This window comes from Camarhynchus parvulus, chromosome 4 (assembly GCF_901933205.1).
Source record: "Camarhynchus parvulus chromosome 4, STF_HiC, whole genome shotgun sequence".
Classification (NCBI taxonomy): domain Eukaryota; kingdom Metazoa; phylum Chordata; class Aves; order Passeriformes; family Thraupidae; genus Camarhynchus; species Camarhynchus parvulus.
Genome location: NC_044574.1, coordinates 47,021,984 through 47,035,335, shown reverse-complemented (window position 1 = coordinate 47,035,335; position 13,352 = coordinate 47,021,984). Strand labels below are relative to the sequence as shown.

The window sequence follows — 13,352 nt, the reverse complement described above, 5'->3', positions numbered from 1 at the left end:
CAACATTTTGAGGCAAAAATCCTTTTGTTTTCCTGAATAATTGCGGTTCTGGTATCAATCAGTTCTTCTTTTATTCTTTCTCACATCAGAAGGATTTGAATTCCCCAGTTTTTGTGCTGGGTTTTGCACCCTTATGGACTACGAATTCACTTTGCTTGGTACACCACCAGCACCCACAGTTTGCACCAGTGCCCATAGTAGGAACCTGAGGACAAAATTGCATAGAACTGTGTTGGATGTCGTCTGTCTGTTACCAAAACAGACTGCCAAGGTGTCCTAGATGTGGTTGGTTGATCTACTTTCTCTCTGTTCCCCCTCTCCTCTGTGGCCACCTGGATACTTCAGAGACACCAGTTGAGAAATGGGTCCTCTTAATATCAACAAGACTTTGACTCCTGTATGACATTAAGGAAAGTTAAGCTTTCCTGAGCTATCTCTTCCTGCCTTCTCAGGTCATGGGGACAAAATGGTGGTTCCTTGCTTTCCAAGAGCATTCTTAACGATTTCTCAAGTTAAAGATTTTTCTCTTAACTTGCAAATGATGGCACGCATGACAAGTTGGGTGTAACACAGTCATGTGTGCTGATACTTAGAAGGTGAGAAGATTTTGAGGTTTATGCTTCTCTCCATTGCAAAAATGGTTGTTTGCATAAACCTTGTTTTTATGCTGACAAGCTGATATATTACTGTGGACACACAACTGGCTCTTGGCTGATACAAGAGAGAAAAACCACAGTCATCTGAATGCTGGGAGATTTGTCAGTATTAGAAGAAACAGATGGCTTGGAAGAGAAAAGATTAGAAAGAGGAAAATTTGAGTATTCTGGGTAGTAGTTAGATCAGTTCCAACAGTGAAGAGGAAGGATTCATTGTGCGTTTTGAGCATAAACTCCTACTTTTCTTTGATTTATAAAACATCAGCTGGTTTCAGTCCAGTATCAGAGTGCTTACACAATAAGACAGTCTTAATTAGTCATTTCAGTTTAAATTGGCTGGAGTTTTGATGTTAATTGAATTGTTTTCCCTTTGCAGGGACCTCAGGGGCCTCCAGGACAAAAGGTATAGTATAAACAACAATGCTGTGAAAGTGATTATTCCTCCTGTGCCAAATTGCATGCAGAAAATGTGAATGGAATAAGCTACTGTACACTGCATTGAATCAATTAGCTCAGGTTCTGAATTATGTTTTTGCAAAATGGAGCCATATAATGTGAGACACAAGATTTCTCATTTCCCCCATCATAAGTTCAAGCAATGCAGAGCAGACTGTTTTCAATCTGTCTGCTTAACTTTCAGGTGAAAAGGTCACTATAATTTTCTCATTCATAGACTGGTATGATTAGGAAACCAAAGTTAAAGCGTTGTGAAAGGTGGGGAGATAAAGTTTCTGATTAAATGCATGTCTCTACTCAAGTAGATCAGTGCCATATGACTCAAGAATTGACCAGCAGAAACAAAGGACGTAGGTGTTGCTGATAAATAGTGCTTGGTCCGTGGTGTTCAGGTGGTCTGCTGGTGTCTTCCTGTTCCTCCGGTAACCTGAGACCTGCCTTCCTGGGAATGCCTTCAGCCTTATTTACACTCATTAAAGCTGACTACCTTGGTGTGATTGAGTGAGTTTAGGATTTATGGAATTACGCCATTAAAACAGTCCTCAGAATATCAGCAGTAACAGCTAGTGAGTGGTACTTTTCCGGCATCTGACTCGCATACCACCAAGGTGAGTAATTTTCTAGCTGATTTCAAAAGATCGAAAAGTTGTATCAAAGATATTTAATAAAACAGCTATAATTTGTATAAAGGAAAAAAAAAAGAGGAAGAAATAAGTAGTATTGACATATGTGAGAAGGATGCCTGCTTTCCTTCTTCTGAGATAATGTTCTTTAGAGTGAAGCATCTGTTAAAATGAAACTTTTTTACAAAAGAAAGAAAACCTGTGATATGTAAAAACATAATCCCAAATTACAAAAATTGGTGGAATTTTGGCAGCCGTGGGCTGTATGGAGTTTGCAGGCTGAAGGAGAGGATTACCCTTTGTGTTTGGCAATGCAGGAATGTGGCTCATGTCTAAGTTGCCCTTACAAAGCTATACCCTGAGAATTGTGGCGGAGGAGATTTTGCGTGTACAACATCAGCAAAACCCACGTGCTGCTGAATTTTTGAATATCTGATAAACATTTACTTATCACAGTAGAATCAGCTTCATTTGACACTTTCTAACATCCTGTGTTTCGTAAGAAAAATAATCAGCTGCCACTGAGAGTAGGAACTGTTATACATAGGATAGTTTATTGAGGCTGATGGTTTAATGCCCTCCTGAGCTTTGCCTTCTGATTTTCTGGAAAAATGATACAGAGATGTGGAAGTGTTCACTCAGGCCCCTTTGCAGCAGCTTAAAGCCATGACCATGCATTCAGCAAAAAGAGACAACAAGGATGCCAAAGTGGAAGCTTTGGGAGAAAGGAGAGAGCATTGTGAGTCAAGGAGATATGCTGGATGCAGTGTATTATTTCTTACTGATTCAAAGCTCTCTTACTAGCTCTTAGAGGATTCTTGAGACCCCTCATGAGTTGCTTCCTTTTCCCGTTTCACAGGATTTTCCAACTCTATTAATTGACAAATGTCTGCATCCATTTTGAACACATTTCCTTTGGGTGTTGGTGATAATTTTAGTGACACCTCTAAGCAAAGTAGAGGGGGAATTGCCATGCAGCAATCCTTTCAGTTCCCTTACTGAGCAGCACCATCTTTATAAAATAAGAGGAGAATGCTGTCCAAGCAGATGCAGCTTTCCTGCTTTCCTCATGCTTTGTATTTTCATTGAACTTCCATAGCAAGTTGCACAAGGATCTTCAAAAAACTATCACATAGAAATTTACAGTGTGTGAGCTTTATAAAAAAGATCTCTCAATGTTAGAAGTCATTGTTAATTTTTTTGCCCTTCTTTGTCACTTGTGTTTGGCCTGTATTGACCTTTTAATTCTGATTGCACTAATATTGGTGGAGTTTCAAAGTAATTTGTACTGTCAGACTGAATCACTGCATATTATCTCTTAAAAGCCTTGAGATTGATTGGTGCTACAAGTTATTGAGCTTGAATGATCCCTCTAGAAGCATTAATAGTTTTGTTCAGGTGCTATATTTGATTGCATGGGATCAGTCTCAAAACTTACTGAGAGCATTAAATGGAATAGCATTTTAATTCTAGGATTTATTGTGAAGCATCCACAACATTACAAAACACGAGCTTGAAGCTTGTTTCTGGAAAAGGCCATACAGTCTTTAAAATGTACAGCATGAGAATATGTCTAATTAGTATAAAATCTCAACTGAAAGGAGAGCTCAGCTTGGGTAAAAATGAGTTCTTGAAAAATTTATTGCAGTTCCAATAAGCAAACATTCACCAGTATTTCTAAACACTGTATTATGAGATGAAAGGTTTCATGACCTGTTTAATTTGCTAAACACTGGCGTCTTGTTTCCCTCCAGGGTTCTGTTGGAGTGCCTGGTATTCCAGGGAGAGATGGACAAGTGGTGAGTTCTCTGACTTTTTCAGCACTGCCATTATTTATGTAGTGGATTAAAGCAATTTTGGGCTTGTTCACGTGAACAATATGCAACCTTATATCCAGAACTGGGGTTTCAAATTGGCTTCATGGGAAAGGCCATGTATAATATAGCATAATGTGCTTTGTGCTCTGAAGTAATTTTTTTCTAGTTTTACCTGAACAAGCAGCAAATGTAATTAATTAAGCTGAAAGTCTAGCGCTCAAATTTGGTGATGACTGATAGGTTGTAGAAAGAAATGCATATTAACAGTGTGTTACTTGAGTCAGCATATTAACAAACAAAGGGTTTTTTACTTTTTGTTAACTCAGTCTCATAATGCAAACACATTGATACTGGGTACTGATGTGGTGCCAATACATTGTTAATACAACCTATAAATAGAGAAATAAAAAGAAACGGAAGTGCAGCTGGAGGATAATTTCAAATTGAATTTTGGGGATGAAAACACAGAGGAATAAATCAAACAAATATTTTTGAATACAACCAAGAGGAAATGCTAATTTAGGCAAGTCACTGTCAGAGTTCAGAATGACCCTCCTTAAGGAGAGGTCACAATAAAGCAGCAGGGCTGTGTTACAGCATTGCTAAGGTTTCTTGGCAAATCTGGGTGATGAAGTTTGAATAGTATACCTCCTTGACTGTAAAGAGTATTATCCATCTGTTGTTCTCACAAACCCTAGCATTTCTAGTGAACTTCAAAAGCACTGGCAAGGGATGCCAAAAGGAAAATGTATGATATATGTATTCACCAGGTTCAAGCAGCAGCAGATGGTGGTGAATAAGGGTTGTATTAGACAATCCTCTCTTCGACTTCCCTCACCAAGAGCCCTAGGAATAAGTGTTGTTTCAAATAATTTACTTTTAGTTCTTTTCTTTTTAGTTCTTCTTTCCTAAAAAAGAAAAAAAATGTATTAGGATGTATTGTTTCTAATAGCATAATACATAATATTAGACCTGTGTTTTCAGAATGGTTATAAGAAATAATGTAATTATCATTTATTTCACTTTAGTGATAGTGATAAGAATTTATTTTAAACTATTCAGAGTGTTACAATTAATGTGAAACATTATATTATATATTATGTATATTTAAAATAAAAATATTTAGAATTAACTATATATATACATTTAATAGCAGAAGTAATGAGAAAATTATATTAAACAAATTTGCATTAAGTCCTCAGATTTTTTTCCTTCATATTTTATAACTGCATTCACTTGCAACAGAAATAGTAGACAGTGCTTACCAACTGAGATGCTCTTGCTGTACATGATTCAATTAATTTTTGTGGCTTGATTGAAGGGCCAGTGAAAATTTACTTTGTGGCATATCTGTAGGAATATGTAAGAAGACTGGATAGGTGAAGTTGGAAACTGCTTTGAATAGAACAAAACAGAACTGATGATTCATATTTTATTCAAGAACTTTATTTTTAATAGTAATCATGCAAACTCCAGCCAGAAAAATTCACTCAAATGAGCAGAAAAAATTGATATTAATGAAATGTCTCAAATGTGTGATTAATGTGTCATTTTGGGAGACAGGGAATTTTTTTAAGCTCTTTGGCAAGGTTGTTGCATATCTATTTTTAGGAGACCACATAGACTTTTCTGCTGTCATATTTCAGTGGGCATAAAAGAAATGTGCAGTTGAACATTATGGGAAGATGAAAACACATCTTTAAATGTTGATTATTAATTTTAAATTGTGCTTTTAAAAAACTCCAAAACTTTCAATTTATGGGTGTCTATTTATTTGATTTACTTCGACATTCTTCACATCTATAACTTTGCAGACATTTTAAAATTATTACCACTTTATTAAAGATGTCAGTGTGTTTTTAGTGTAGCTGGACTGCTTTACTTTTGACCTTTAAAAAAAAAACCCTGAATTACTAAAGTAAAACAGAGGGACCAGGACAAAAGCCACACAGATAAAAATAAATTGCTGTTGCATTCTTTAATTTGATTTCTCAACTGTTGGTTGATATTGACTAGAAACCACTTCCTTATTTTCAAAAAATATATTATTTTCATAATACTAGGCAGATTGAATGTTGCTATCATAATACTAGAAAGTTGAATGTTGCTATCTCTTTAATAAATAGATTAAAAAATTCTGTTAGCTTGGAAACAGTGGTAGAAATGAAGTTTACACTGGAGCAGTGTTTGTCTAAAGTTAGAAAGTATAATGCAGCCTAGCAATCCCATGTTAATATTTTGCTATCAAAAGGTCAGTTCTTCCAATTTCTATGAAAAAACAGATTCTCAGTGCAGTGCAGCACGCGAGATGTTGATGAGGACCAGAGTGGTGATTTTAAGAGTTGGGCTGTACTGTAAGCCAGCTGCTGGCACTTCTGGCGTTACTCATTCAGATTCATGGTGACTTGCAGAATAGTTGGGTTCAACTTGCATGTGTGATGCGAGTCATCCCCTTTTTAGAAGTGACGTTGTCAAAGGACTTTACAAAAGCCTTACTGTCTTGGTTGCCTTTTGGCCAGTGAGCTCGCTCTGTCAGACAGCAGCATGTGCAGTGCACTAAGCTCCAAATTAATATTTTTCCTTGGTTTAAAAGGCAGTGAGTGTTAAGCACATGCTTAAAATTAAGTGTGCGAATGCTTTTCTCATTTGGACAGTGAAGTGTTTTTCAGCCAATGAATGTCTGCAGTGAATTAGCTTTGCTCTGTCCTCAAGCAGTTGAAAAAAACAGGGTAAGGTCATCTCCATCATCTACGTGCGTCCGTAATTTTCCTTTTTCTTTGTTTCACCTCTTCTTTAATTGAAATACTGAGCTATGGGAGATGATTGACAAGTCTGACCATAGGCCTGGGAATGAGATCATAAATTCTGAGTGCACTTAGAACAATGTTTTAATCCCTTAACATATGAACCACTTGTCTTAGACAGTCTCTAGATATTAGAGGAAGTGTGATTTTACACAACCCACATGTTTTTGCAGGACTGTTAACTAGTAGATTTTTCTTGTATTCAGAGTGACAAAATCACTGCCATAAAACCTTCACACGTTAGGCCAAATCCAGTGAAACATTACAGGTAGTCTTGCAAGGACATTTACAGTCTTCATTTGTTCCTATATTTGAGAAACTGCAGCAAGTTTATCTGGAGAACAGTAACTGGAAAGGAGCTGCTTAGCAGTACCTGCAGCTGGAGAGAATGGTGTTGTTTTGAGTGGACCAAAACCTGCTGAAATAAGGAATCTTTCCTTTTCAGACTCCTTTTCCTTTGCAGACTGTTGTGCAGTCCACAGGCTTCTTTCTATCACGATGCAATGCCAGATAAACTTCCCTTTCTCCATCCCCGGCAGAAGTTCCTCAGGCACTTGAAAATTACAAAAAAGCATTAATTCTGCATGGTGCTGGGAGGTTGCAGTGATCTGAGGATATCAGATCCAAACATTAATCATGTTGAAATGGCCACAAAGGGCTTCTTGGAAAGTTAAACTCTGCAAATATAGAATATATATTCTGGTATTTGTTAAGTGCTGCTGATTTGATAAGTGCTGTCAATGACTGCAGCAGCACATAAAGAGAAAAGCAGAGGTTCCTTAAGTTAAGATGGTATTTGGCCTGAAGGAACCCAGTTTCTGGAGTTTGTGCAAATAACTCTCTTTGTTACAAATAAGAGTTTGTCTGGAGTGCATAAACCCCTTGCTCTAAACTTCCTTAAATCACTTTTTCTTACATAGTACGTGATATTTTGGTGGGTTTTTTTCTAAGAGTATATTGAAGACAGAATGGGAAGTCAGGATAGATCCCTTCATTTCAAATTCTTCTGGTAGCTTTGCAATAGCAATTTGATAAACCTCACAACAATTTTCCTTCATATCAGTAGATTCAGAGTCTGGGTATGCACATTTCTTACTGCATTCTTCATGTTTTTTGTTTCTCTAATTTACATGTATTTCCTTATTACTGTGTACAGCACTGTGTAGGAACACATTTTGAAGGTGACAATATCAAATTTGTTCAGTGAAATGAGGAAGGGTATGCACGTACTAACATTTTTTCAAATAAAGGGAGGAAACATCATAAATATAGTTCACAAATTCTCAGACAGGTTTGCAGGCCAGCTGAGTCTTGTTGAAGAGACTTTCCACTTAATTTCAGTTGGTGAGTGGGCCAGGAGAGATTTCCAGTCCTTAAACAAACAATTTTAAGTTACTTTTGAGGGGTGCAAAAAGCCGGTTGAAAGGAATTGAATTCCACCCTGGTTTGAAATGGAAATCATAGTAACATATCTGAAAAACCTCTTTTTTACCCTCTGTCCTCATCTATGTATTTTAGAGTAAAATTAGACTGGATTAGGTTTGGGGCCTCTTGTGTTTCCTTATCCTTAAATTGATTACATTCTAGTGACTGAAAAATATAGCAATACTGACAGCCTTTCTTTCAGGGTGAGGTGGATATCAACCAGCTGGTGTAGAGAGTTATTGCATCTCACCAAAACAAGACCTATTTCAGAGGTGCAGCCTCTGGGCTGTTTTTCTGTTACAAACAAGAAAAGCTGGGGCCTCCAGCCATATTATTTTTAGCTGATTAATTCTGGATATGAAGGCATATGCCTCAGGGGCAGAAAGCACTCCAGTAAGGAGAAGCATGCTTTCAACTGCCTCAACTCCTTTAATATGGACTCTGGTGGGTAATATATTTTCAGACCTGTTATGAAGTAGATTTTATGAGTTCATATTGACAGATTTCTTTCTCATATTACCAGCAGAGCCCAAGCAATGCTCTATACAACTGAGTACTCACCAAATTCAGATTCACTTCAGTGTAAGCATTAAGACTGCCCCTACAACAAGAGTATCTGAGGAAACTGCTACACCTATTTATTGAGCAGAGTGTTGAAAGTTGTTCTTTGCCCAAATACAGGAAAGAGTTAGGGGGTTGTTCAAGTTACACAAAGGCAAGATAAAAATAACTTCATATGAAAAAGAAGTCAAGGGTTACCTAAACAGTATTTCTAATGCAAGATCTGCATGTTTACCAATGTGGGACATGACATTTGTGCATCTGGTAGTTTTGTTGCTGCTTTGGTGCAGCAGAACCTTGATAGAGAGGATGTTCAGGTAAGATGCTGCTGGTACCCCAGCATCCCATGGAGCTCTTGCTCTTTCCATCATGGTGTCAGTTAAGCTGCACATTGCTGAGGTGGCCTTTGGAAATCACAGCCCACCTCAGTGCCAGGAGAGAGAATTGTTTCTTATTTTGGTGTATCATGGTAGTTCCACACAGTGCTCATTGCATAGGACAACTTCTGCAGTATGGTTTAGCTGAGAATAAGAATGCAGAAGGGCAGAAGGGGTAAGTAACAATTGATTTAAATTGAGTACCGAGACACTTCACCCCTCGCTACAGCATCTTCCCCACTCTCCATCCCTTTTAGGGAAAAGTTCCAAGGGGATGCTCTTAGGGTACCTTCACACAATTTCTCTGGGTCTTACATATTTTTCTTGTGTGAGGTTGCAGTTTAGCCCTCATAAATTCTCTGACTGGGATCATGGGCTGGGTTTTATTGACACTAGAAAGTTTTAGAATGATTACCATCACTCTGTTACTGAGTAATAATTTCTCAGGGGTTCATGACTGGAGAAGGGTGAGCTGTAAGCTAAAGTTAGATGTACTATACAAAAATTTACTCTTTAAATGGGAAAAAAACACTGTCAAGGCCACTCTTGGAGTACTGTGTCCAGTTGTGGGCTCCTCACTACAAGAAAGACATGGACATACTGGGTAGAATCCAAGTAAGGGTCTCAAAGGTGATCTCCAGACGTGCCTTCTAAATTCAATTATTCTGTGATTCTATGAAAGAAAAGATAAAAATATGCTGCCTTGGTTTGAAACCTAGCTGATGTGCTCAAGACAATAGTTTCTGCAACCTAACACCTTTGCTGTCAATGCAATTAAAGAGACTACAACAGCAGTCAGGAAAGACATTAGCCATGGCCTGGTGAATGTAAAAAACATGTGACATTGGGGATTTAGCTTTATAGCTTCTTCCATTTTATCAGGTTGAAAAGCAGTCTGATTTAAACTGTTGCATTGAATGGCATTGTTGAGTGTCCGGTGTTCCCTTGCATGCATCACTCCTTGAATAACAGGGTCATCATTTTCAGCCTCTTAAAAGTCAGCTGTGCTTTTTGCTCATCTCCAAAACACCAACCTGTGGGGCTGAAGTGTACTTGTACAGCATTTTACACTCCAGTTTTACTCTTACAGCATTTTGCACTCTGGTTTTAACACATGTTTTTAATAATAAATAGATAAAAGGAACTAAACAGAAGAAAAATAACTAACTATACTTCCTAACAGAAATATTATAATTTTTTTTCATGCCAAGAATCAAAATCATTTTTTGGGATGAACATGTCTAAAATGACACAGTATCTGAGTAAGGAAGAATCTACTCGTCTGCAAAAGTTAACAGCTCTTTGCTTCATAACTACTTTGAGCAAAGCATTTTTATTTTTGTTATGTGGTTTGGTTTTTCTTGTTTATTTTGGGGGTTTATGTTAAGGCTTACTGGAATTGTAAAAATATCTGCACATAAAGCCAGACTGCCATGCCTGCAAGACGTGCAGAGTGACAAAGGGAGGCTCCCTGGCACAAAGCTTGTTTAGCGGTGCACTGGGAATGTTCATCAGGGCTAGGACATAGATCATCTTATGGGCTGTACATGTTCACCTCTTTTCACTGATTCTTTGTATAGACAAGAAAATAAAGGTCTAACATAGGGAAAAGAATATTTTCCCTGCTCTTCTGAACATTAGCAAGAGAATGATAATCACTTCAAAACCATAAAGGCACAAGGTCATTTCTGTGTTATCCTTTTAGGTTTGCCTTCAATCTTTCCCATTCCCAGAGCTAGTTTCTGCACTTCAAGTATCTCTGCCTAGTACTTTCATTACTGTGAGTGTAGTGCTGAGCATAGCAGTTGCACATAGGTCAGAAATGCAATTGCTGGTATGCATGGGGATTTACTGTGACTGAGTGACAGGCTGAGGTTTTCACTTTTTCCAAAGAAAATAATTTTCTGTTCTGTTTTTGCGATCTCCTTTTTGTCACAGCAGTGGCCCTCTGCATCCATAGCACTGATATGTAAACCTGGGAGGAAAGTGCAAGCTTGGGACTTCAACCATTTGATTAGAGATTTAAAGCATCAGCTTTAAAGCATGTGCCGACAGCAGCTGTTTGAAAATGAAGGGGACAGAAGCAAGCGTGTTTGGGGTGTGGGGATGAGGAGAAACAAGTGTATATTCATGGGTCCCTTCTGCTTCGTTTTGTCAACTGGCAATTTTCTTCAAGAGCCTTTTAGGTCAATCCTTTAGGACACTCACACCTAATCTCCAACAGCTTCAAATCCTGAGCACTCATATATCAAATGCCTGTGCCACTTTATCAGCCTCACAGCTACTGTAGTACGAAGGGGCCTTGAGAAGGGGCTGACACAAGTGACTATTTCATTCCCTGAGGGCTTCAAGGTACCTATTTTTTGCTCTGGCTTGGAAAATGCCTCACTAGAGTTGTGCTAGAACTTCGATGGTTTTTTGTTTGTTTTTTGAAACAGTGCAAATCTTGAGGAAATTAAAATGTAATTAATGATTCCGTTACCTAATTTAGAAATACAATGGAACTTGCTTTCACGGACAATCAGAGTTAATACATCTGTGATTAAATCTGCCTGCAGAAGTAAGAAAGAGATAAGTTCTTAATAGGAGACTTTAATGGAGGAATAGAAAATATGTCTTGTTGTGTTTAGAAAAGCCTTTATCTCAATGCCTCTGTAACTTTTGAGTAGAGGATTGGTTCATGATGTGTACTAAATTTGAACACTGTGTGAAAATTGTTCACTGACTTACGGATACAAATTACTGTTCCAAATTTGATTGCTATGTTAGCTATTAGATTTAACTTTTCCTACACTCAAATAGCAAAGGGCTTTTAGAAGGACCAAGCTGCAGACTTTTAAAAATCTTTCTTTGGCTTTTATTTTAATGCGCTTTGCCATGTTGGAAGCGTGATGCAGTTCTCTATTTGAGGGTTGTCAGAGGTATTTCTTGTGAAACTGAGATATACATCTGCAGAAGCTTTTACACAGTAAGCTATAACCTCTAGTTTTTGTACAGTAAGTCTAACCATTACATTATTTTATCTAAAACGAATATCTGTCATTTTCCCATAAATGTGGGATATAAACACTAAAAAATATTTTTAGAGGGTTTTTTCTTTGACTTGGTTTTTTTTCTTGTTGGCTTCTTTTCTTTATTTTTAAAATTGAAAATGGGAAAGAAGATTGAAAATAAGCATTATTTGCTGATTGACTAATGAAAATCATTTATGACTCCTTAAACTGTAGAAGAGTAATGTACTACTCATTGAAGATACCCAAAATTTGGAGCATTGATGTAATGCTGACAGTTTTTAAATCTTTTAAAACCACTTTTCAACCACTGGTATAAAAAATGGATAAGCAAAGTATATTTAAAAAATTGAAAAGCTCTCTGCTTTTCCAAATTCTTCCATTTCTGAAACAGGCCCATCTCATTTTTTTTCATTATCTCTTTTCCATCTGAGACCAGAAACACAAATGTCAAAATAAATTAAAACAAGCCTTTCTTGCAGCATTTCTAAGTTGTAGAAAAGAGGAAAGCATTGTCAGTCTTGCTGGGAAGACTGTACTTTTAAGGCTAATTGGACAGATTTTAAGAATCAGGAGTCACAAGTCTCCTTCCTGTTTAGTGTGATATCTGTGTTTCCACCTTTTTCAGAAGAATAGTTTCTTACCTTACATGGGTTAGAGTTAATCCACCCTAACTGACAAAATAAGTAATTTTAGTGCCCAGCTGTAGACTACATCTTTGCAGAGTCTTTTAAAACTGTGTTTATCATTACTGTCCCATTATGAGAAGGTTCATCTATTTCATCATGTCTTTCTTAACTTCATCTTTCTTTTTCTTTGCCTTTAGGGTGAACCTGGTTTGCCTGGCATAGCAGGAGAGAAGGGAGAAGCAGGGCTCAAGGTCAGTATTGAAAATGAATTAAAAACAGAAGCACAGAGCATGTGAGTGCATATGTAAATGACAGTTGTGCTTTCCAGCTTGGGTTTATATTCTGACTGACTTTTAATGATCTACTGCCTCCAGTGATCAGTGCTGTAAGAGGCTTTACACATCTCACCATAAAGAAGCATTTTCTTCCGCTGTGCGTGTATAATTCCAGTCGGGGGCACTGATTCATAGGCATCCACTGCCAGCTGAATGCAGTATGCCTGCAAGTGTTTGGGAATTTGGGGACCTTTCCAGAAAGGCTTTGTTTATGCCCCTTACAATGTGTTTCAGGCTTCTTTTCAAGAACTTCTGCGGTCAGTTCTTTGACAAATGTCAGGGTGAAGTCTTGAGGGCTGATCCTGCTATTATGGAAGTTAGCAACAAGCCTCATTAGGAGCATGTCTCAATCTGTATTTGTTACATCAGAGTGACTCTTTGCACTTTATTGTTCTGTAGTTTGTTCTGCTGTTTTAATATTGAACAAGTGAGATAGAGCATAAAGCTTATGACGATAACTTCATTTAAAAGAAAACTCGACATGTCCAAGATGATGGGATCTGTGGGCCTCTTGGAGGGGGTAATGCTAATTTCTAATCCCATCAGCTGCGAGTGAGCGTCCCTGGTGCACATGTGCTCCTCAGCTGATTCTGTGCATCATGCTGCTGCTGACAGACATGCAAGGCAGCCTCTTTACATTTACTGACTGGCTGCTTGT

The 13,352-nt window shown here is 37.7% G+C and overlaps 1 protein-coding gene across 1 annotated transcript in view; it reads left to right on the top strand.

Moving 5' to 3' along the window:
- Window positions 1-13,352, top strand: part of COL25A1 (collagen type XXV alpha 1 chain) — a 298,445-nt gene that overhangs the window by 223,500 nt on the left and 61,593 nt on the right. Inside the window, exons 11-13 of the mRNA XM_030947161.1 lie at window positions 1,033-1,059; window positions 3,490-3,534; window positions 12,557-12,615. Of these exons, the coding sequence (XP_030803021.1) occupies window positions 1,033-1,059; window positions 3,490-3,534; window positions 12,557-12,615 (131 nt within the window). The remainder of the gene's footprint in view (window positions 1-1,032; window positions 1,060-3,489; window positions 3,535-12,556; window positions 12,616-13,352) is intronic.